The sequence below is a fragment of the Hippocampus comes genome, unplaced genomic scaffold (genome assembly GCF_001891065.2).
Source record: "Hippocampus comes isolate QL1 unplaced genomic scaffold, H_comes_QL1_v1.1 scaffold22, whole genome shotgun sequence".
Taxonomy (NCBI): domain Eukaryota; kingdom Metazoa; phylum Chordata; class Actinopteri; order Syngnathiformes; family Syngnathidae; genus Hippocampus; species Hippocampus comes.
This window is the reverse complement of record NW_017806175.1, coordinates 8063386-8085082: the sequence shown is the minus strand read 5'-3', so window position 1 is coordinate 8085082 and position 21697 is coordinate 8063386. Positions and strand designations below refer to the sequence as shown.

The 21697-nt window shown below is 43.7% G+C and overlaps 3 protein-coding genes across 5 annotated transcripts in view; all 3 read right to left on the bottom strand.

Annotated features, from left to right (window-relative positions):
- Positions 1–2916: 2916 nt before the first annotated feature.
- Positions 2917–8615, bottom strand: LOC109532196 (protein ABHD17A-like). Its single transcript, XM_019896883.1, has 5 exons — positions 8041–8615; positions 6694–7058; positions 5790–5984; positions 5041–5220; positions 2917–4369 (listed from the first exon to the last, which is right to left on the bottom strand). The coding sequence occupies exons 2-5, from the start codon at positions 7050–7052 to the stop codon at positions 4156–4158; spliced, it is 948 nt and encodes a 315-aa protein (XP_019752442.1). The 5' UTR covers positions 7053–7058; positions 8041–8615; the 3' UTR covers positions 2917–4155.
- Positions 8616–11441: 2826 nt separating this feature from the next.
- LOC109532220 (AN1-type zinc finger protein 5) lies at positions 11442–18045 on the bottom strand. 3 transcript variants are annotated; one of them, XM_019896952.1, is made up of 7 exons: positions 17888–18045; positions 16213–16217; positions 15861–16042; positions 15065–15179; positions 14369–14481; positions 13945–14049; positions 11442–13131 (listed from the first exon to the last, which is right to left on the bottom strand). In XM_019896952.1, exons 3-7 carry the CDS (start codon positions 16018–16020, stop codon positions 12983–12985), a joined length of 642 nt encoding a protein of 213 aa, XP_019752511.1. In that variant the 5' UTR covers positions 16021–16042; positions 16213–16217; positions 17888–18045; the 3' UTR covers positions 11442–12982. The 3 variants fall into 3 exon arrangements, with proteins under 3 accessions (XP_019752511.1, XP_019752509.1, XP_019752510.1); XM_019896950.1 differs by having other exon boundaries at positions 14369–14502; positions 17888–18043; XM_019896951.1 differs by lacking the exons at positions 16213–16217; positions 17888–18045 and adding an exon at positions 16427–17841 and having other exon boundaries at positions 14369–14502; positions 15861–16065.
- An 888-nt stretch (positions 18046–18933) lies between these two features.
- The window catches only part of plin3 (perilipin 3), a 4762-nt gene continuing 1998 nt past the window's right edge, over positions 18934–21697 (bottom strand). The window contains exons 4-8 of the mRNA XM_019896953.1: positions 21622–21695; positions 20707–20938; positions 20149–20483; positions 19767–19985; positions 18934–19675 (exon numbers count right to left, since the gene is read on the bottom strand). Coding sequence (XP_019752512.1) covers positions 19544–19675; positions 19767–19985; positions 20149–20483; positions 20707–20938; positions 21622–21695 — 992 coding nt within the window. The 3' untranslated portion in view covers positions 18934–19543. The remainder of the gene's footprint in view (positions 19676–19766; positions 19986–20148; positions 20484–20706; positions 20939–21621; positions 21696–21697) is intronic.

Below are 21697 nucleotides of genomic sequence, written 5' to 3'. Positions count from 1 at the left end.
ATGATGCCTGTCTGAGGAACAGAGGAGGAAACAGCGACCCCGGGTGGCTTCCTTGTCTTACTGCAACTTGCATTTGCACATGGATGGGGCTGTCCAAACCTCCTGAGCGCCAACTACAGTATTCTCTGAGCATCATCATCGTTATTATTATTATTAATTTTATTAATGTTAAGATTATTACTGTAGAAAACTTTTGGGACCTACAACAGTCTTCATGTAGGACTGTGTGTGTGTGTGTGTGTGTGTGTGTGTGTGTGTTTTGTGAGGGTATGTGTGAGAGTAGGTGAAAGTGAGAGTATAGTAATATGTATGTGTGAGAGGGAGTAGCTTCATGTGAGTGACAGGGTGCGATTGTGAGTCTTAAATGTGAATGTAGTAGTGTGTGTGTGAGCGTGTGGATGCGTGAAAGTGTGTACATGTAAGTATTTGCCAGGGAGCGGTTGGAAATGTTAGAGAGTTGTGTGAGAGAGTGACGTGTTAGAGAGAGTGTTTGATGGCGTGTGGGTGAAAGTGAGAAATTGTGTCTGAAAGTCGCTGCATGTGAGAGAGAGTGTTTGTGAATATGTGAGTTTTTAAGTGTGTCACAGTGAGAGCGGGTGGATTGACAAAGTGAGAGCGTCCGCACACGCAGTGAAGTGTTTTTGCGAGAGAGGTTCCAAATGAGAGTGCGGGTGAGAGTAAAGAGCAAGCGAGTGTTTTTGTGAGAAAGTGCGCATGAATGTGTGAGTGGTGCAGTGAGTGATTGAACGTGAGTGTTGGAGTATGGGCGAGAGAGGGAGCCGCATGGCGAACGGCCATCCTGGCCTTCTGATTGGTTGTCCTCGAGCGTCCTTGCTCTCGGGTGGTCCACGTCACTCGCGAGACGAACCACACGGCGTTTGCACTTGTCACTTGGGCCGGGATGCCGACGGGATGTGAAAACACAACATGGAAATGTCAGTGTTGCTTTTTTTACGATCACGCTAGTCAGGGGGGAGCCTCACAAAGGATTTTCAAGAAGAAGAAGAAAAAAAAAAGATCAAATGTGATGCCTTTGCAAAAAAAAAAAAAAAAACAAAAACCTCCACAGCAGCGCTCAACAAACTGTGACGGACGCGCCAAGAGAATCAAATTCTGTGAACTGAAAGGGAGGGGGGGCATTTCAAGTCATTGCCAGACCCGTTTAGGGAGGAAAGCAATACAATAAGTTGTATTGTTACGAGAATACGTTTTTTCACGTAACACTACAAAAAGACCAGAACAAAACTGTCTTTTTTTTTTTTTTTTATGCCGAGTCAAGTCATGTTACGACGAAAAAGGCATCAATCACCTCAGCAAAACGAGACCTCCCCTCCTCTCATTTCTGAACCCGATTTTCTTGAGTTGTCACCTTGCCTAGCGCGTAAAAAAACAAACAAAAAAAAAACCTGATATATTTCAAGCTGCTACACCTCACACTGCAAAGTGCTGCTGTGGAGGACAACCAAGTTGAAAAGCGACGCGTCGGTAGCCTAACGTGTCGGGGATGTCGACACGACGTCGATAACAAGTGTAAACATTGGGCCTTCAAGGTGGACTCGGTCGCCTTTGAGAGTCCGCGCAGCACTTGAACGCAAAATCAAACTGTCGATTGCCAAAGACGCTTCTCTCCTCCTACCTGAACAAATAAATTATTCATTCTCAATATTGAACATCTCCCTGGTGTCACTCATTGCGATAGCTTCCGAGAGCTGCATATGAAAAAAAAAAAAAGTCACATTTAATCGTGTATTATCACTACACGGTGTTTTGGTATGAATGGGCAATCTTAAATTTCAGTATGTTGCAGTGTACACATTTCATTTTAGGGTCAATTGTTTGGATTGCCAGTTCGCCCATTTGTGGCGGAAACTTACCCCCCTTGCGTGGTTCACGTTTATATATATATATAGAAAACCTTTATTTGTCTCACAATGGAGAAATTCCCAATTATTTTGATTATTTTTATAATTGTAATTATAAAATTATAATTTTATAAATATATATATATATATATATATATATAAAACAAGCAAAAAAAAATCTCTACATGGTCAAGTCCACTTGGGCTCCTATCAGCAAAAAACAATCATATTTCGAAAAAAAACAAAACATGGCTGCTTTGGATCTCTAAGAGGATTGTGGAGTGCCCAGCAGCTTGTGTGCGTGTGTGTGTGTGTGTTTAATGCAGCTAAGCATCCCATCTGTCAGCATTTCCTCCCATGTTGTCCTTCCAACACGGTAGCAGATGAGTAGTCTGTTTTTATGTTTCACACAACATCCCAACTTCATTGGAATTGGGTTTGTAAAACCTTAATTTCAAACCCTAACCCGAGTTTGAAACCAACATTTCAAACCCTAATCCTAATTTGAAATCATATTTTGAAACCCAAACCCCAGTTTGAAAACCTTCAATGTAACACCAACCCCAGTTTGAAACCCTAACCCTAGCTCTACAACCCACTTTAAAACCCTAACCCTGGTTTAAAACCCTACGTTGAAAGCCTAACCCCAGCTGAAAACCCTAATTTATCATTGTAACCCAAATTCAAAAACCCTACTTTGGAACACTAACTCTAGTTTGACACGCTAATCCTAATTTTTAAAGCCCTAACCCTAATATTAAACCATCATCCTAATACCTAGTTTGAAACCCCAATTTGAACCCTAACCCGAGTTTAAAATCCTACTTGGAAACTCCAAACCCTAGCCCTAGTCTAAAATCCTAGTTTGGAAACCCTAAGCCTAGTTTTTAAAACCCTGACTTGAATTTGAAACCCTACCACTAGGTTAAAGTCCTAATTTGAAATGTTACTTTGAAACCGAACCCCACATTTGTAATGTAGGAGGAAGTTAGAAGTAAATAAGCTCCATTTTGTGTGGTCATTGGGGAAAAAAGTCAAGAGTGAACCACGAGAAGAAGGTTCATTAGCTTATTTATTTAACTTTCCTTTCTTCATTTTGGAAAGCTGACACAACAGAATCAAGTTCAGAGCCAAACCAAACAAATAAAGATCATCCGGTGAGTATGTGGGTGAGAATTTTGGTTCAGACAGAATGAAAGCGCCCCCACCCCCCAAAAAAAAGCAAATGTACAAGAGTGGTTAGCACCGATTGCGAACAAATACAGCAGCACATTCAAAGCTTCCCGAGGGCAGACAGTTGGGTGCAGAAACGCCGATTTAAGTCTTTTCATTCACATTCGCAAATGAGGTCCAACAACGCATCATCGACTTGACAAGACAAACGTTTTCTGCTGTGATGGGTCGCCGGGACTTGAAAACAAAAGAAGGGAAAAACAAAACTTGAAAGCACAAACGAGGGCTTTGAGGTAGAACGGCGATTCCCAACCAGGACGGGCCGCGGGCGGTTGTCGGAAACGCGTTCTTGATTCGGCGCAACTCATCTTCGTCTCTTGATGACAGCGTGGGCTTGTGACGGGCGCACATTTCAACCCCCATTGCCGTTCACGAAATACGAATCACTTTCAGTAAATTTGGGGTTAAGCGAGACATTTTGCTCAGTGAAATAAATACACGCCTTGGCTCAGTCAAGGTTGGGAAGCACACGAAGTGGATGACAAGACACTTCAAAGTCTTTATTTATATGCTTTAAAAAACAAAAACAGGATCACCTGAGCAAGGAATATGTTCATCTTTTTGTGAAACCAAACAAGTCTTGAAAAACAGTTCTTGTAATTCGTTAAAAGTCCCTTTAAAATTAAATAAAGTGTTGACATTTATACCGTCACTCGCTCGTTTGTTTTGAGGACGTTGACTCGCATCAAATCCATTTTCCACATTGAAAATGAAGTGAATTAAGTCATGAGATTTCTTTCTTTCCGTTACATTTTAACTTTTAAAAGCAGCACTGTCAATAAGAAAAAAAAAATTTACTTGACATCATTACTGTAGTATCCGTGTGTTGGATACGTGCATTTAAGAGGCAAGACCTTGCGTGTGAGAGCCTGCGTGTGAGTAGTGGCCCATAGCAGCTCCTTGAGTGTGTGATTATTTTGTTTTTAGTGTAGTAGAGTCAAGGTGGCGTATCTGAAGTGAAAAATAAATTTTAAAAAATTAAAATGACCAATTTAGGACCTGGTATGTCAAGGTACCGGCGTCATCCCTTTTGCAGCACCAACCGGTGGGCGGGGCGGCCTCAGGCGAGCTCGTGTCCGATGAAGCGTCGCAGGCGCTCCAGGTACTGCGAGTAGAGTTCAATGTCGTTGTGGCCCGCCCCCTCCACCCACAGCGGCTCCACGGCCTTGGGGCACAGCTCGAACAGCGTCAGGCCGTGGGAGAAGTCGATCACCTCGTCCTCGGTGCCGTGAATGACCAGCACGGGCGACGTGATCTTGGACACTTTCTCGATGCTGTCGAAAACGCACAGCGCATTTTTTTTGGCGGATCTTGACATCATGCTTGAATTCATTTGTGTTGCACATTCTGGCCACCAGGTGGAAGTATAATACCGTAACAAAGAAGTTGAGTTGTTTTGGTAGAGGAGGATAAATAACATGCCTACGAGTATAGTTATAGTGTTGGTCTACATGTGTTGCACACCGTTTATGTTCAAATGTCAGGACTGCAATATCAAGTTTTTGTTTTGTTTTAGGTGTTAGCATGAAGCTAGCAAACTTTCTCAAGACAAAGTTTTGTTGTTTGGTGATACCGTGGATCCCGTTTATTTGTGGTTTGGCATCTGCGGATTCACCTAATCACGGATGATTTTGTTTTTTACACTAATTCATAAAATTATTTGAAATTAAAAAGACATCTACATTTAAAAGCGGTGCAAAAAAAAAAATTGAGTCATATATTTGTGTTGCCGGAGTTTTTCTGCCCCTTGGTGACATTAGCATTTCATGTTTTTGACGGTGACAGGAACGGAACATTTTTCTTTTCAAGTTAAGACCACACGAATGGGAACATGATGCAACTTTGTTCAGCAAAAATGACAACTCGTCACCAGTGTCCACAAATCAAGATCAATTGATCCTATTTCTCATTGCTAAATTTCGAGCTAGCGCCTGGTGCGACTCACTTGGGGAAGGCGTCAAAGCAGTACGTCTTTTTGGTGTCGGGGAAGGCCACCCTCATGCCCGATGTGAGCGGCGAGTGGAGGACCACGGCGGCGCACTCGTATCGGGACGCCAGGTCCACGGTGGGAACGGTACCGATGCTCTGGCCGTACAGGATGATGCTCTCGGGGTTCACGCCGTACCTTGAAGGACAGACAGTATGCGCGTGATGATGGGTTTCAAAAAAAAAAAAGAGAAAAACATCTGGCTTCTACTCAAAAGTAAAATAAAGGTCAGGAAAAAAAAAAAACACTCGAACAGCTGAACTTTAATGGCGTTGGGGTATTTTTAATGGTGGCAGGTGTGTGCAGACTCCTATCTAACACAAATGATTGTTATTTCTGCAGCCGCACATACAGTCATAAGAGGGTGTGCACACTTGTGCAATCAAATCATTACATTTTTTTCATTTTTCTCAATATAGTTATATGACAAAAAAAAAAAAATTGGAACCAAAAATACAGCGAGAAAGTCATCGCGCAGGCCCCAATGAGGATGAATTTGAAATTGTGCATGGGTAAATTTAATTTGAGTTACATCACGCAGCACTACCGACGCCGATTGTGAAGCGCACCGGGCAGATTCAATTGGCATGGCAACAAAAGGAGGCTGAAATCTAATTGGACAAAAAAAATTGCCACAAAATAAATAAGACTGCTGGGCGAACACAACTTCCATTCAAATATTCCAATTTATGCGGGTGTTTGGTTACCCAGTGCGGAGGGTGTGCCAGGCGGCGTCGATGTCGGCGTAGAGGTCCTTCTCGGTGGGCTTGCCGGTGCTGACGCCGTAGCCCGAGTAGTCGTAGGAGAAGATGTTGCAGTTGATGCGCGTGCCCAGGCCGATGTAGAAGCTGCTCATCTGGCCCAGGTCCACCGCGTTGCCGTGGGAAAACAGCACCGTGAATCTGGAAGTTCAAATGCAGGCCATGGGTGGCTTTAGCGTGACCGGGACGCTGACGCCAGTTTCGTTGACCTGTCTAAAGCCTTTTGCGTGTTAGCAGAAAGCCGGGAGGACTTTTGGATGATCATATTTATGCATAATTACACCATTATTCTATTTATTATTATTATATATATTTTTTTGTTGACCTAAAGTTCAAATTGTAATTTTTTTTTTTTTACTAATAAATTGCATTGCATTTTTTTATCTAAATTTTTTTTTTTTTAGGATTTTAAAATCCTTTCTTTGGTTTTCTAGTGTTATGATTTTGTTTCCATTTTATGATTTGAATTGGGAGTTTTCATTTTCACTAATTTTATACCTGTTACTCTGTTTCCATTTCAATGGCATTATTTTTACATTTTTATTTTAACGCTTTATGATAGTCCTCCATTTTATTTTCACCAATTTTGTAGGTATGATTAATTTTCATTAAATATATATTTTTTCCTCGTTTGCTTAACTTACAACAAAGAGAAAAATCTGCAAAAAACATTTGCTTTTTGAATGCCATTAGTCTGATGATTTTTTTTTTTTTTTAAATGGTCTGATATTTCTTTTTCTTCTTTTTTTTCCCTTCCAATAGCTAATATCTGCCGATTCGGGTCAACCAGATGATTAAGCAGTCAGACCGTCATGAAAACGGCTCCAAAAAAAGTTTTGGTTTCCCGCACCTGGAATTTGGAACACAGCGGATGTACACGCAACCGATTTTATTCCCTCGGCTGGAACGCGCCAACGTGACCTCCACGGTGTCGAGCTCCCGCTGTGTGTACTGGAACTCGGCGCGCTCCGTCAGGTGAAGCCTCCATCTCGTCTCCGACGTGGGCGGCGCCGCACTCCCGGCGACGACGCCACGCGTGCGCAGGCTCGACGTCGTGCTGGCCCCCGACGCGCCGGAGCTCGGCTCCGGATCGGGGATGAAGGCGTACGTGGGTTCCGGCGGCAGGAAGGCCAGCTTGGCGGCGATGCGGCTGGGGCACGGCGGGCAGCAGAAGAGGCCGCAGAGTTCGCTGACGGACAGGCCATTCATCCTTCACTGCGGGGACGCATCATTGGAACACATCAACTTCACGTTTCAAAAGTCAAACTGTTAACTAGCGTTGAATATTTACGGGATTTATTTAACTTTACAACAGAGAGAGAGAAAAAAAATTAGCTTATTTTTATTTGCTGTTTTTTGTTTGAATATTCTTTATTTTTGTGTTATGCTGTAATATTTTTAAAATGTTTAAAAAAAGGAAAAAAAATATATATACAATCTGTTGAATTTTGTTTTTCCAATTTCAATAGTTAATAATATCAGCCAGTTTATCGGGACACCTACAGGGGATGGTAGGGGTGTCAAGCTCATTTTTGTCGCGGGCCACATTGTAGTTACGGTTTCCCTTGGAGGGCCGTTCTGAATTTTGGGAAACCATATAAATGTTTAATCACCTCCACATATTACATACACAGCACACAACGAATTGACACACAGCTAATTTTAAAATCAGAAGTCAAGAATAATGACTGTTATTCTGAATTACATATGACAATTTGAAAATTTGGTTCAGCATCATCAAACTTGACATGCTCGATTTGCTTTCGCGGGCCACATCAAATGATGTGGCGGGCCAGTCTGGCCCCCGGGCCTTGACTTTGACACCTGTGGGGTAATGTATTATGTAAGAGTATTATGAATGAAATGTGGAGAGTTTAAGTATAAAGTCAGGAAAAATAAATCCGCAGGCAAAATAGAGAGAGAGCTCAAATATGTTCTTAAGTAGTGTAACGAAGCGGTCATACGTGGGTGCTTCCCGCCACTGTCACTCAATGACGTGTTTTAGTCAAACAAGTTGATTAAACGTAACAAATCATGAGAAAAATACACGCTCGAGTACAGATGGGCTAAAAAAAAAAAATCTACTTCGTACAGTCACTAAGTATTTGTACCACGTTGAGTGTTTTATGAATAACGGCGGTTTACTACTTACTACCTGTATGTATTCACATGCAAATCGGCAGAAATGCGGATTTACCTGTTCGGCGGAGTCTCTTCGCATGAGCTAACATTGAATAATGACTCTGAAACAAAAGACGTCTCCTTTCAAGAATCGAAGCAGTTCCTACGTGGAAATAATTATTCACCACATAATTTGGACTCGAGTCCTGCTGCTCTTATCCATTTTGTCGAGAGACAAACGTGGGGGAGGATTCCAGAAGTCAAGTAGAAATGTGACAAGTATGGAAAAAGAAAGCAACCAAAGGGGTTTGGATCCCGTGCCGATGACGTCACAATGGAGCCCCAGATAATGCTGATTTGTTGTCCTCGTGCCAGCTAATGCTAACCGAGATCAGAGCAAGAAAGACGACGGTTTAACCGGTGGAAAGCAAACAAACACAAAATGTTCCCGAGGAGACAAAACAAGGCAAAACGAGGCGGGAACGCGGTTTCCAAAGCGTGTCAAATGTATCTTGGTGGATGGCCACGCAATGCCGGCGTCTCCTCTTGTCACGGAATTCGTATTTTTAATCCATGTTCTTTCGTTCGTGCCCGTCTTGTGTTTTGCCAGGTTTGCCGCATCCGGAAATGACAGTTAACCGGATGTGACGAAAAAGGCTCCACGGGACATTTAAGGGAAACCTACAACATAAGCCGGTGCGTGACGTAAACGCATTCCAAAAATGTAAACGGAGAGAAAGGCCAAGTTAAAATGATGTAAATCATGTTTATTTTTATTATTTTATATTTTACATTTAATCAATAATTTAAGAACGAGGCGGGAGGGTGATCGCTCACACTCAGACCTATGCACGATTCAGAGTGTTCAATTAACCTGCCATGCATGTTTTTAGAATGTGGGAGGAAATCGGAGTACCCAGAGAAAATCCACCCAGGCATGGGGAGAACATGAAAACTCCACAGGAAGGCCGGTTCCGGAATCGAATCCTAAACCTCTGCACTGTGAACGTGCTAACCAGTCGATCATCAAAATGGCGCCTTTATTAAAAAAAAAAAAAAAAAAAAAAAAAAAAAACTCCCAAATTTCACACGCAATCTAACAGTCATGGTACGAAGACATCTATAGGACAAGATGTTGTTAAACTTACTGAGCCAATATTTTTTTTTAATTTATATTTTAATGTACAGTAATGCATCCAACCTGTTGAAGGTATCAAAGTGAAAATTTGGATCGTGCTCTCGGCCGAATATTGTGATTTTTCACAGCCTTTTATAGAGGTCATATCAAACTTGTTTTTAATCTTATGTAATTCATTTTTCGAAAATTCACGTACCGGTGTCCCGCCATACCAGTACTGTACCCCAACGTGCTCGCAGATTAAACCGGTGACGCGAACACACACTTATGCAGCACCAAGGAACACAAGGACAAACACATTTAAAATAAACTTTGTGATTTTATTGTTTTTTTTTTTTTTTTGTACTTGAACATGTCATACAATCCTAAATCTGGAAAAAGAAAAAAACTAAATAAAAAGATATCTGGTGTTTTTTAAAGGGGGGGGGGCACTCTGGCTGGAGTGCCAAAAGGGACAAAGAACAACGAACACTCTGGGAACATTTCCATTCACGTCCATGAGTTCAGCTCTTTTCCACCGGATAAAATAAATGAACTTGTCTTCAGTTCTCGCGTTCAAGACAGAATTGTAAATCAACTAAGGGAGGATATTAAGATTAGCTAGCTAACAATCACTCCGCTTCAGGCTTCCATTCCTTGCTCCCAACAGTCAATATCAGCGCTTAAGAGTGATTCAGGTATAAAATGAATTGGGTTTACATTCAATCGACTCTTTATTTGGGAGAAAAAAATTAAAAACGGAGAGAAATCATCCACCACGGTTGAAAGCGCTACCTAAATCTTAACTTGGAAGAGGCCTCGATTAGAATCCAAATGTCCTCGACATGACACTTTGCTCGGGAATGGTGACAAAAGGCCTGTCATCCAACAATAGCAGATTGCGCTGGTCCCTTCAATGTTATTTAGCGTAGAAGAACTGCACCCCCTCCCCTTTTTCCCGAGAAAAAAAAAGAAAATCACCTTTTCCATCTCTTCAAACGGCAGTAACAGCACGATGCTACAAATGGAATAAAAATAAAAGCCTGGATGGAGGATACGGTGTCATACTACGAATACAACGTGGCCTGCAAGAAAGAATCCTTGGAACTGGATCATTTTGCAAAGCACTTAAATGCACTAGTCCTTGAACCCTCACATCTTTTTCTGTCCTGTAATTACATGAACACGAGTCATATTGTATTTACATTTGGAAGGGGTGGTGGGGGTGCACTTGTTCAATTGGACCTCCGGTTTGCAAGCCAGGCATTGTGGCTACAAAACTGTAACGTATAATCGGTTAGGCAGCACACATGCATATTCTCATTATTGTTTCTGGCTTTCGAGAAGCAGTTGGAGTGGGTCGACTTGGGCTTACAAGCACACACAGACACGATTCACAAAACGTTTGGCATATTAGGCTTTTGGGGGTGGGGGGGGGTGTCCAGATGACCTGGAAATGCACTAGAACTTATGGAGGTGATTTTAAAATGGAATTTTCAACATCCCCAACTGTTCGATGCTGCATTCCTTTTTTTGGACATGTTGGTGTTCTCCGGCGAGGAGCTTGAATGGTAAAAAATTCAGAGAGCACAAAAAAAAAAATACAAAATTCTGAAACAGTTCGAATTAGCTTAACCTGTAAGAGTGCATTTTAGATTCTTATGAAATGTTCACCTGAAAGTCTATCGCGAACTTTTTGTGAGTTGCCCATTTGTAGCACTTTTGTTTTGCAAGTCGGGTCAGTTTTCATTCAGCGTGTCAGTGGTCTGCTGGTGTTTCACCCAGTGTCTGGGAAAAAAAAATGAAAAAAGGGGCTTTAAGAATTAAACAAAGTGAAAACAACCCCCAGATGCTGAACAAAATGGAGCAGGTGGGCCACACGCCTCTTTCGGTCCTTTCACCCCTTGAAAATATTTTTTGTCAAACCTTTCCATCGTTTTTTGACTCTACCTGAATTTTACGTGGCGGCAATATTTTTCTTTTACTTGAACAGCTGAACTTTAGTCGGCAGAATTTTCAATCTGCAAATGCAGCAATGAATTGACAACTTTCTGATGAATCCATTGTTCAGAGCCATTGATTCACACACACAAAAAAAAGTCAAAATATTCAGAATTTCAGCTTCTCAACATTAAATATGCTCAAATTCCTGCAGTTCTCCATGAAAGCAGGATGAACAAAACATTTGCAAATATCAGCCTCTACTTTCAAAAACGACATGTCTGCTCATTTTCTGAGATATTTCGGACCAAACCGGTAACTGCATCACAATCCATTTAGGTCTGTTGAATTTTTGCTTTTAATTTGAAATAAAATTCAAGTTGCGAATAAAATCATTTAAATTATTTTATTGGAGTAAAATCATTGATATTATTTTATTGCATACATCAAGTTAAAAAAAAGACGAGATTAATCAATTAAAATAATTGCAAGCTGCATCCCCAGGTTAAGTTATTGGGTTAATGCGACATTTTTTTTTTGCTGTTCTATAACAAGAAACTAAACGGGCAAAATGAACAAAGACGTGAAGCTTTCCAAGGATGTCCACATCTATGCCTTTCTGTGACACTTCCAGTCCCCCTGTAGCTCTGTCGCTTGAAAGTGGAATCACGGGTGAGGAATGCAAGTCGTCGCCCTTGAAAGTGTTCATGGTTGTGAATTTTGCCATTCAGCTCCTTGTTTGGAGAAAACCGCTTGCTGGACCAAAAAAAGCTGAGCTCAAATGGAAGTTCACCTCCTGAAAGTCCCAAAAGAAAGTCCCAAAAGCCAAACATCCCTAATGTTCTGTAAGTAGTGCTTCAGAACTTTTGTAAACGCAGCTGTCTATGTTGCAGATGAAGACAAAACGGGCGCCAATGTGATTATGTGTTAAGTCGGGATGTTGAACGAGTTGGTGTGAGTTAAGGACACATTTTTGGGCTTTGTGTGAAAGAGGCTCAGTCCATCCCAAATGACCTTTTTTTTTTTTTGCCTTTACTGGGGCCGCTTGCCCCCCCCCCCCCCCCCACTTTCCCGTTCTACATACCGAATAATCAAGATGAGTGCAAATCGCGTACGATTTGCTCGACACATGCTGCCCATCCTCCGGCGGGCCCACCAGAATGATAAAAAATAAATAGAATGCAATCACACAAGCTAACTACAATATATTAATATAGATCTTCTGAAGTCATACGCTCATTAAAACAGGAAAAAATAAAAATAAACATATTCAATCACTCGGTTAAGTCAAGTTAGCCCCGCCCTCCCGTTCATGCACCCAATACAAGTCAAGATATCAAAGAGAGACGCTGCTGGAAAATGCTGGGAAAAGTCCATAGTGTGGTGATTGAGAAAGTTGGGAGAGGGCGGCGAGGCTGGAAGGGGGGAGGGGGGGGGTGTAAAAAAAAAAAAAATTATCGGAGAAGTTGACATCATTTCTACGAGTGGAGAAGAGAATCCGAAGCCCTTAACAAGGTCTCGCTGAGCTCCCTGGTTGGTGGCCAATCCACCTCATGATCCATTCTTCTTTTTTCACAAGGATGGGATGAGAAATTAAAGACCCCGCCCCGACGACAACAACAAGGAAATTTAAACGCCTCCCGTCCCCGCAGCATGTCCGAGCCCCTGCCGCTCTTCTCCCACACACACACACACACACACACACACACACACACACACACACACACACACACACACGCATACAAACACAATCATCGAGAAAAGACTCAGTCACTAGTGGAGATGCTAGTAAAGGGGAAAGTGTCTGAACAGTGGCTGCGAGTGCCCCGCCCTTGCCCGGCTTTTAAGATCGCCATGAACGAACGAAGCCGTGATATCGGGTGTCACCGTTGTTGCCAATTGTCAAGCGAGAGGCGTGGCGCGCGTCGTCGTCGCGGCGGTGGTGGTCGTCGTCGAGTCTTCATAACTTTTGGATTTTCTCGGCCACCACGATGGGGTTCTCCTTGCGTATGCGGGCGGCGGCGGCGCTCCGGTAATCGTAGGGACAGTCATGTTTGTCGGAGTAACGGTGGATGGCACAGAAGAGGTTGCCGCAGCGGCAGTCGAAACCTGCGGACAACCGAGAAACACCAAGGCCACAGGCTGAGATGTTTCCAATGGCGGGATATTTGAATTTTGAGGCGTATATTTTTACCCACATTTCAACAATCTGGCACGCCACCCCCCCAAAAAAAGCACGACTCATATGGAAGTAATTTTTTCAAGGTCCTCTTCCCAACTATTTTTTTTAACAAAGACAAGCGATAACTTTATTCTGTATGACAACAAAATCAGATTTATCATACAAAAAGGCCATCCCATGAGAAGACGTACCGTATTTTCCACACTAAAAGGCGCACTGGATTATGAGGCGCACCTTCAATGAATGGCCTGTTTTGTCATTTTTTTTCATACGTTGGGCACACAGCATTATAAGACGCAATCTACAGTGCATCCACTAGATGGAGCTACGCTCAAGGAAACGCCAACAGAACGATCAGATGTCAGTAAACCTTATTGAATAAAGCAGCGAGACAGTTCACTTAACCAACAGCAAGTTATAACCTTGACTCGTTACCATTGAACTCTCTTGCCGCTGCTCTATTTCCGTGTTCGACTGCATAACCGATCGCCTTAAGTTTGAACTCTGCGTTGTCAGCACGTCTCGAGCAAGGAGCCATTTTGGGGTCGATATATTACCGCAATGACCATACACAAGGCGCATCGGAAAATACGGTATTGACAAAAAATGTGATCGGTGAAATCACTTTTTTTTTTTTGCTTTTTCTACATCTGGGACAAATAACGCGAGTTTCACTGTATATTTATTTCCACGACTATCTGAGAAAAGGCGCAAAAACTAAAATTAAAGTGCAGTCTTACCGGTGAGTCCAACTTTCTTCCGGCAAGAAAAACAGCGGTTCTTTTTCTTGTTCTTATCAGGAGTCTGCTCGCCATCAGAGGTCTGCGCAGCTTCTCCCGCTGGCTCTGTTCAGACACCGGGGGTCAACTGTCATTTTTCCGGCGCAGGGCACAAAATTCCAAAAGCAAGGAAGTCGAATACAAGTGTCAACTTGAAAGCTAGCTATGGCGCAACATCAAAATGCGCGTATACCGTACTGATAATGTGGCGGGGGAAGGGTTACTTACGCCTTATACTATTGTTCATGTTTGTTAACCCTTGCTACTTCCCTATTAGCTGTTGTTTTGGTGACCTCGTGGGTGTTACGGAATGAGTGAAAAACAGCAGCGCTGAGCGTGCACAGAACAAACCAACGAAAACTTGCAAATGTTCCCAGATTCGTACCCGAGGTGCCAGACGATTCCTCCTCTTCGGCATCATCAGCCTCGGCTCGATCCGAGTCGACAGCCGCCGAGTCCTGGGAGATGCTCATGGCCGTCATCTGTTGAGTGACTGGACTGGCAGAGCCAGGACTGACACTACATCAACGGAACAATGGCAAAATACACGTTTAAAATGCCTCGTTTTTCTTTGAGAACGCCGCCTCATGGTTGAGACAATAAAGGCATTTTTTACCCCAGAATAAAAAGGTGTAATATTACAAGAATAAAGTTTCTTTTTTTTTAAATATGACTTTTAAATGAGCCTTTTTTTAACCTTGATATTCTAACCTGATTTTGGAAAATATAACTTTTTGCTTCCAATTGATTTAGCATTTTTAAATCGCGTGCATGGGACGATCATGTAATATCCACGATCGTCGTGTTGGTCCACTGTGGTATCTGTGATTTGAGTGAATATGTTTTAAATGGTGGGGCCAGGCTTGGTGAGTGACATGGGTGTCAACAAAGGCATGCGGAGAGTTGGCCGCCTGTGTGTGCTTTGTTTTTTCCTGGAACCAAATGATTTGTTTTTGAGATTAATCATTTGGAGCTGTGGTTGAAATGTAACCCCTCCCTCTGTCGACCCCTAAGAAGCTCTGAAAGTTGCTGATTTTGAACAAAGGAGGGTGGGATGCAGCGGCCATGACGTGGAGCCCACCTGGATGTTGGTTCGTCGGGTGAAGTCCGCCCTGCCGCCTCTGTGCTGGGCGCGGGGGCTGCGCTCTCTGGAACGACATCAGCGGGTCCCGGCATCCCCGACGGCGATGTTGCGGCTGCATTGGGGGGGGGGGTGAGAAAGTCTCCATTTCACGTCACTTTGCTGAGCATGTGATGCTTCTTCGCTAATGCCGTCTGAAGCTGTGAACTTGGTCGTTGGAAAATTATCCAATTCATTTAATTGCGCTAAATGTTTTGTATTTACTACAAATGTATTGTTGCTCTTCTTGCTTGTCCAACTATGACGCTGCAGTAATCGCTCCATTCTGTAAAGTGTCGCTTTGCCGATTAAAGTTCAAAAGTTCATTCTGGCTGACAATATTCCACTGACGTCTGAAGCATAAGTGATGACGAATAAAGAAACTTTCTTTGGATATTTAGACTTCCGCCGCCCCACTTCATTGTGAATGAAGCTTGCTTGTACCTTTTCTATTGACATTTGGGAAAACTTTTATTTGTGTGAAGGTGGCACGGCAGCATTTTGTAGGCCTACTCTGCACCTGAAACTTGCCATCTTTAAGCCTTCACACATCCAGCAATACCAGGCGTCAAACCTTAAATAACGCCAATTTCATCATCAGTTTGCCATCCGGTGGACACAATTAGCATCAACGGATACTTTTATTGAAAAATTGCCTGTAACGTGTTCTATCGGCCTCAGGTCGTATGGGACCCTATGGTGGGCTTTTTTTTTTTTTCTCCTGCATTCACAAGCACGCCTCTTCGCTTCATCCTACCTTTCTCCCCCGGGGGACTGGATCTCCCCCCTCCCTGTTGTCTCTGTAGGTGTTCCTTGTAGCAGACCGAGCACATGCCGTTGTTGCGGGGGTTACCGTAGAAACCGCATCCCATCGTGCAAAGCATTGGCACCTGGGTCTGATTGGTCTCTTGAGCCATGCTCCAACAGAGAGGGTGAGGGTGCAACAGTTAGTCGAGGTGATCAACGCCGAGTAAAGGAATGAGGAGACTTGGGCTTTGGGGTTGTTGGAACACTAACAACTCCAAGGTCCACTTACACGGAACAATCTTGAACGACAGAAGACTCTGAGTGAGTGGGTGTGTGTGTGTGTGTGTGTGTGTGTGTGGTTGGGGGTCTGCACAGAGTGAAAACACTCCACTTGGACAGTGTCTACATAGTGAGCAATGCAAATTTTCCGACGCGTATGCCAGGGTGAAGTTCGCACTGCTAATTGACGGACCCCCTCCCACGCACGGGCACACATGTGTACCGCGTTGTGCGACTGTGCAGCGGGATGCGAACTGTCTGTCCTGTTGGTCAGCGGCGCTCCACACGTTCGCACTTTACCTCGTTCTCTGTGTCATCCGGGCCGCGTGCTTTATCATAGAGTACACTTGACCCAAAAGGGGCAGGAAAAAAAAATGAGTCGAGTTCACCTACAAGACTCTAAATGACGTCACCAACACGCAACGAGCTAATTGTTTTTTTTTTTTTTTTTTAGTAGGTTTGTTTTATTTAAGCCGGGACAAAACTCGAACCTGCCTGCGAAAACGAACACGTCGTTGCCTCGCTACAAAGTACAAGCCTTCTGATTGAAACGAATAAAAGGACTGTGAATTAAACAGAACGTAAATCGACTCTTCGTTATGGGGTTCGGGACTCGCGTTATCGCGAAGGCACTTTCGAACAAGTTGCTTACTCGACGGGGGGCCGTAAACCATAATGGGTAAATATTCGCGAATTTTTCATCTATCTTCACCCTAAAGTCTTTTTGGAACTCAACCGGGGTTATTTTTCGTCAAGTAAAAGATAATATTAGCCTACGTAGCGGCACCACCAAATGAAAAGTGAGACTGCGTTCAAGGAAATGGTCATCTAGATTTTTGTGTGTTTTTTTTAGTTCAGTAAAACAGTCAGGATTTGCCTTAAGTCTTAAGTTTGTGCACTTATCGGGACTCAACGGGGGTTGACGTTAGCTAGTAGCGATGCTTCGAAATCGAAAAGCATGTGTACGTTCGAAAAGGAAATGCTAATTTTGTGGTCATACTGTTTTTTCTTACATTAAAAATGTAAGCATTCACCTCAAGTGTCAAGTGTATGCACTAATTTGAACTGAACCATGGTTACTTTGCATCAAAAGTTCGATATTATTAGCTGGTGGCTCATGAATCGAGTGCATTAATAAAAAAAATACATCTTATGTTACCATACATTGTGTTTTCTTGATGAAAACGCCACAGGATATTTTGATGAAAACCTACCAATTGCGAACAAGTTGAACAAAAACGATTTACAGTGTCGCTTCAGGTCGCTTCAAAAACAACAAAAGCAACACAGAACCATCACAACATATTCACCGGTGTCTTAAAATGCATTACAGGAGCAAAAAAAGGTTCCAAATCATCTGCGCTTTTTAAGATAAGCCTGTGTGGATGAGCGCTTTTGAGTTTAGTCGGCAGCAGGAAACAATTGTCAAGCTGCGGGGAGCATTGCACAAAGCAAACAAGCACCGCCGAAAAAAAGATCCATTTTAAAATCTGATATGTCACTCGGTGGTTTCTTATCGCGGATGAATGGCGGCAGTAAGAGAAGGGAGGCAGAATGCCCTCCGTAAATTGCCCGTGTCGAAAATCGAACAAAAGCCAAGTGTTAGCCGCCGGCTCGCGTTAGCTCGGATGCTAACGTAAGCGAACGTTAGCTCGGATGCTAACGTAAGCGGCCAGACAATATCAAGGTCTGCGGTAGACATCGAGCAAACGAACATTCACGCCGAACGAGGACTCGCTCGCGCGGGTCGCGCAGGACGGCAGGTACCTGGGCGTCACGGTACCGGCGGCTGTCGACGACCTTGGGGTTGAATTTTTATCGGGAGAAGTTATACGCCGAGCGGCCTCCTACGCTAGTGCGCGAGCTCCCGACATTGGAAACAACCAGCATGACGTCATCCCCCAGCAACACAAAAAGTCAACAACAGAACAGTTAACTACAAAAACACGCATCTCCTTCACCGATATTTATTCACATCACCTGAAAAAAAAAAAACAGCATAAAGCAAACGGTTACAAGGTGTGCTTTTTGCCAACTTGCACAGATGAACCCAGAGAAGCCAGCTGTGTTGTTGATAAATGGTTTTCGCTTTGCACAGTAGTTTAAGTTGCACTTAGCTGCATATACTGACAGTGGTTTCCTGAAGTGTTCCTAAACTCATGTGGTGATATCCTTAACACACAGGTGTCGGTTCTTGATGCGGTTCCACCTGAGAGATCAAAGGTCACGGGCTTTCAATGTTGGTGTTCGGCCTTGCCACCTGCACGCAGTTATTTCTCTAGATTCTCTGAACCTGTTGATGACATTATGGACCGTGGATGATGACATCTCTAAATTGCTTGCAATTGTATGTTGGGGAACGTTATCCTTAAACTGTTGGACTATTTTCTCACACCGCCTTTCACAAAAAGGGGAACCTCGCCCCATCTTTGTTCGTGAATGACTGAGCAACGCAGGGAAGCTCCTTTTTACACCCAACCATAGCACCTTCCTGTTGAAGCTTTGTCGGTGGAATTTGTTCCCATTTTTGGTGACGTACCGCTTCAGCTGTGCCAACAGTCCTTGGTTTCCGTTGTCGTATTTTACGTGTTGTAAGAATGGGAAAGGTTTATATGACAAGTGATCAAACATTTGCAGGTATACCAGTACAGTGATAAGTTTCTTGAAATACATTTTCTTCATTGTATAACATTTTGCATGGGAGGACATGATTTTGGTGTCACACACACACACTGCTAACTAGTGTGTACTGTAATTCATGAAAAACAGCAACATGGTTTTATTGCCAACAAGTCAGTTCAGAAAATGATGTGGATTCCATTTTTCATGGTCATATGGAAGAGTTTCACGTGTCCCTGAAATTGCTGTCCACCCTGTCACGTTGGGCTTGAAGTCTTCAGTGACATTACAACCCGCATTTAGTTTTTGATAGACTCATCTAACATATATATTTTTAAAAAAGTATTTTGCTGTGGCATCTTGAGGTCAGGGGACTGTGTTGAGGCGAGCAAGAAGCTTCATTGAGTCAGGCTATTGCTTTGCCTAATAGAAAATGTACTTTGCTGCCATCTTGTGGTATCTATTGACAATCAAATCTTTGATTGTGAATTAATCCGCCCTAATCACCCACAAATAGTCGGGTCCACTTTAACCCCCCCCCCCCAAATTCATGTATTTGTTATCCCTCTGTCCATTTCAGGCATTTAATTTGAAGTGTAATTCTGTAAATTGAGTTTGAAATGATTACAATGTTGTGGGATCGCAGTTTGGGTTATATTTAGGGTTATTAGTATTCATACAGGCAATTCAAAACATCTTCGGCAGTGTTAATTATTCATGTTCATCACTGCTATGTAATACAGCCATTGAAAATGCAAAAAAATAAAACACAACTGAAAAAGCTTTTGAAATTTGCTAGGGCGACCCGGCCGGCTGCGTCACTTCCGCCATCCTTTCCGTGACCATGGGTGCAAAGGGTCCCACGAGCCAGTTGAGTGGCGTGTTGTTGAGCAAATACTCCGTGACGCCATCCAGAGACTGTTGAACCTTGAAAAATTGGGCAAAAGGATACGATTACGTTTTCCAAATGGCACGATCCAATTTTTATTCAAACCGATTCGGTGGGGGAAATTCCTACTTGGGTCAAGTGGTGACGGCTCCCCTCCAGAAGGAGGGGCGTGAGGGCGCTGGTGTCCAACAGAGAGGCTTGCAGCTCGTCGGCCGAGCGTCTCGCTCTGGTCAGCTGCTCCTGCACGGCTCCTGGCAGTCCCTGAGCGCTCGACACCACGTTGGAGCTTGCCGAGCGCAGCTGCTCGCTCAGACCTCGCACCATGGAGAGCACGCGCCACTCCAACCGCTGTGGAAAGCAAGGACAGCGGAGATATGGTTCAACCCAGCGATCAATAGATTCAATATTACAATTACATTTCTAAGATATCTTAAGTAGGACAGTAAACATCTTAAGGTGTACTAGATCTTTCAAAGTATAAGATGAACCAGGTTCTTTTAAAAGTACTGACCTCCGCCTCATTCTGGCTCCCATCAGATTCATCTTGCCCATTTCCGGGTTGCTTCTGGCTCCACTCGGTCCAGCGCTGCTGCAGTTGCTCAATTGCGCCCCCTATTTGGTTGCTGCCCGAAGCCATACTCGTACGGGCCGTCTCCAGCAGGTCCAGCGTGCTGGTCATCTGGGTCACCGCCGCGTGCGTGGCTTCTCTGGCTCGTCGTGCGCGCACCAGAGATTGCTGAAGGGCTCGCTCCCGCACTTTGGTCGAGAGGTTGCCCAGACGGACAAAGTAACTGGGGCCGGCTGATGAGATCGTCCCTCGGGAAGTGTTGGGTTCAGCCACGGCAGCTGGACAAACAAGATTGAAGGAGATTACGAAAAGTAGACAAAACTTTCACATGCTGTCATAATCTGTGCCTGAGCCTCAATCTAAATCATCGGTTGCGCCAGTATCGCGAGCCTTGCGCCGATATGAAAGTCCGGATACGCCGGCATGTGCGCTATCTGAAAGTATGTCAAAACCCGCCCCCATCCCCCGGTCTTCCACAGACCCGTTCCACTGAGTACCCACCCAACTCTCTCTCGGTGAGTGGCAGGTTCTGCTCCACCCAGTCCTCGGAACGAGTGAGGGCCAGGCCCATGCCGCTGCTGACCATCTGGCCCACGCTGGTGCCCATTACGGTGCTGATGCCTTCACTGACAGCGGCCCGGGTCTTCTCCACACCGCCCATCACAACCCCGACCACGGCATCTTTTGCTCCCGTCACCGACTGGCACACCATCCCGAGTGTGTCTGACACCACCTGAAAGAAGAGAGGAAAATAATGTCATGTCACGTGTATTTTAAACGCGGGTGGGGGGGGGGCTCGAAGATTCCATGAAATTCCCCGGGGTTGTCGGGGTGGAACATTACAGACCAATATGCAGAGGGCGTGTGCTATGCAGCTAATAGGGGTGCCACCACATCCTATTCTGCAGTTGCACCATAATAGGAACACAAAAGGAGGGAAGTCAACAAAAGTGTTGATTGATAAACTGTATTTTATTTTTGTGATCATATGCGTGTATATGTAAGTCGACACCACATGCGTATCCTTTTTGCTACAGCTAACAAGTGAGGTTTTGTTATTGCTTCCCAATTACTATTTCTACAAGTTGCAGAGGCAATATTCACAAACACCTCTGATGCGTTTTTTTTTTTTTTTTGTCCAAATCAAAAATTGTACCTCAATTTTTTTTTTAGGGTAATGTTGCAAGATGACCTTGATGGAATAGTGAAGTGATTTCGCTTATTGTGGTGCATTTTCAATATCGGCAATTTCCATCGTTTACTACATGGAAAAAAAATGCTTTGGAAGCAACCGGTATCCCCAAATTGTGTCTTTACTATTTTGTAACCATCATTTGAAGTCATGACTATAATCACCAGCCACACCAACTAGGACAAAAATGGGTCAGAATGTTTTGGGCAAAATTCCTTTCTGACCTTTTCCGCTGGCCGTTGAAGAATAGGCAGCTTCTCCTCCATCTTATCCAGCCCTTTCATTGCGTATTCATTCACT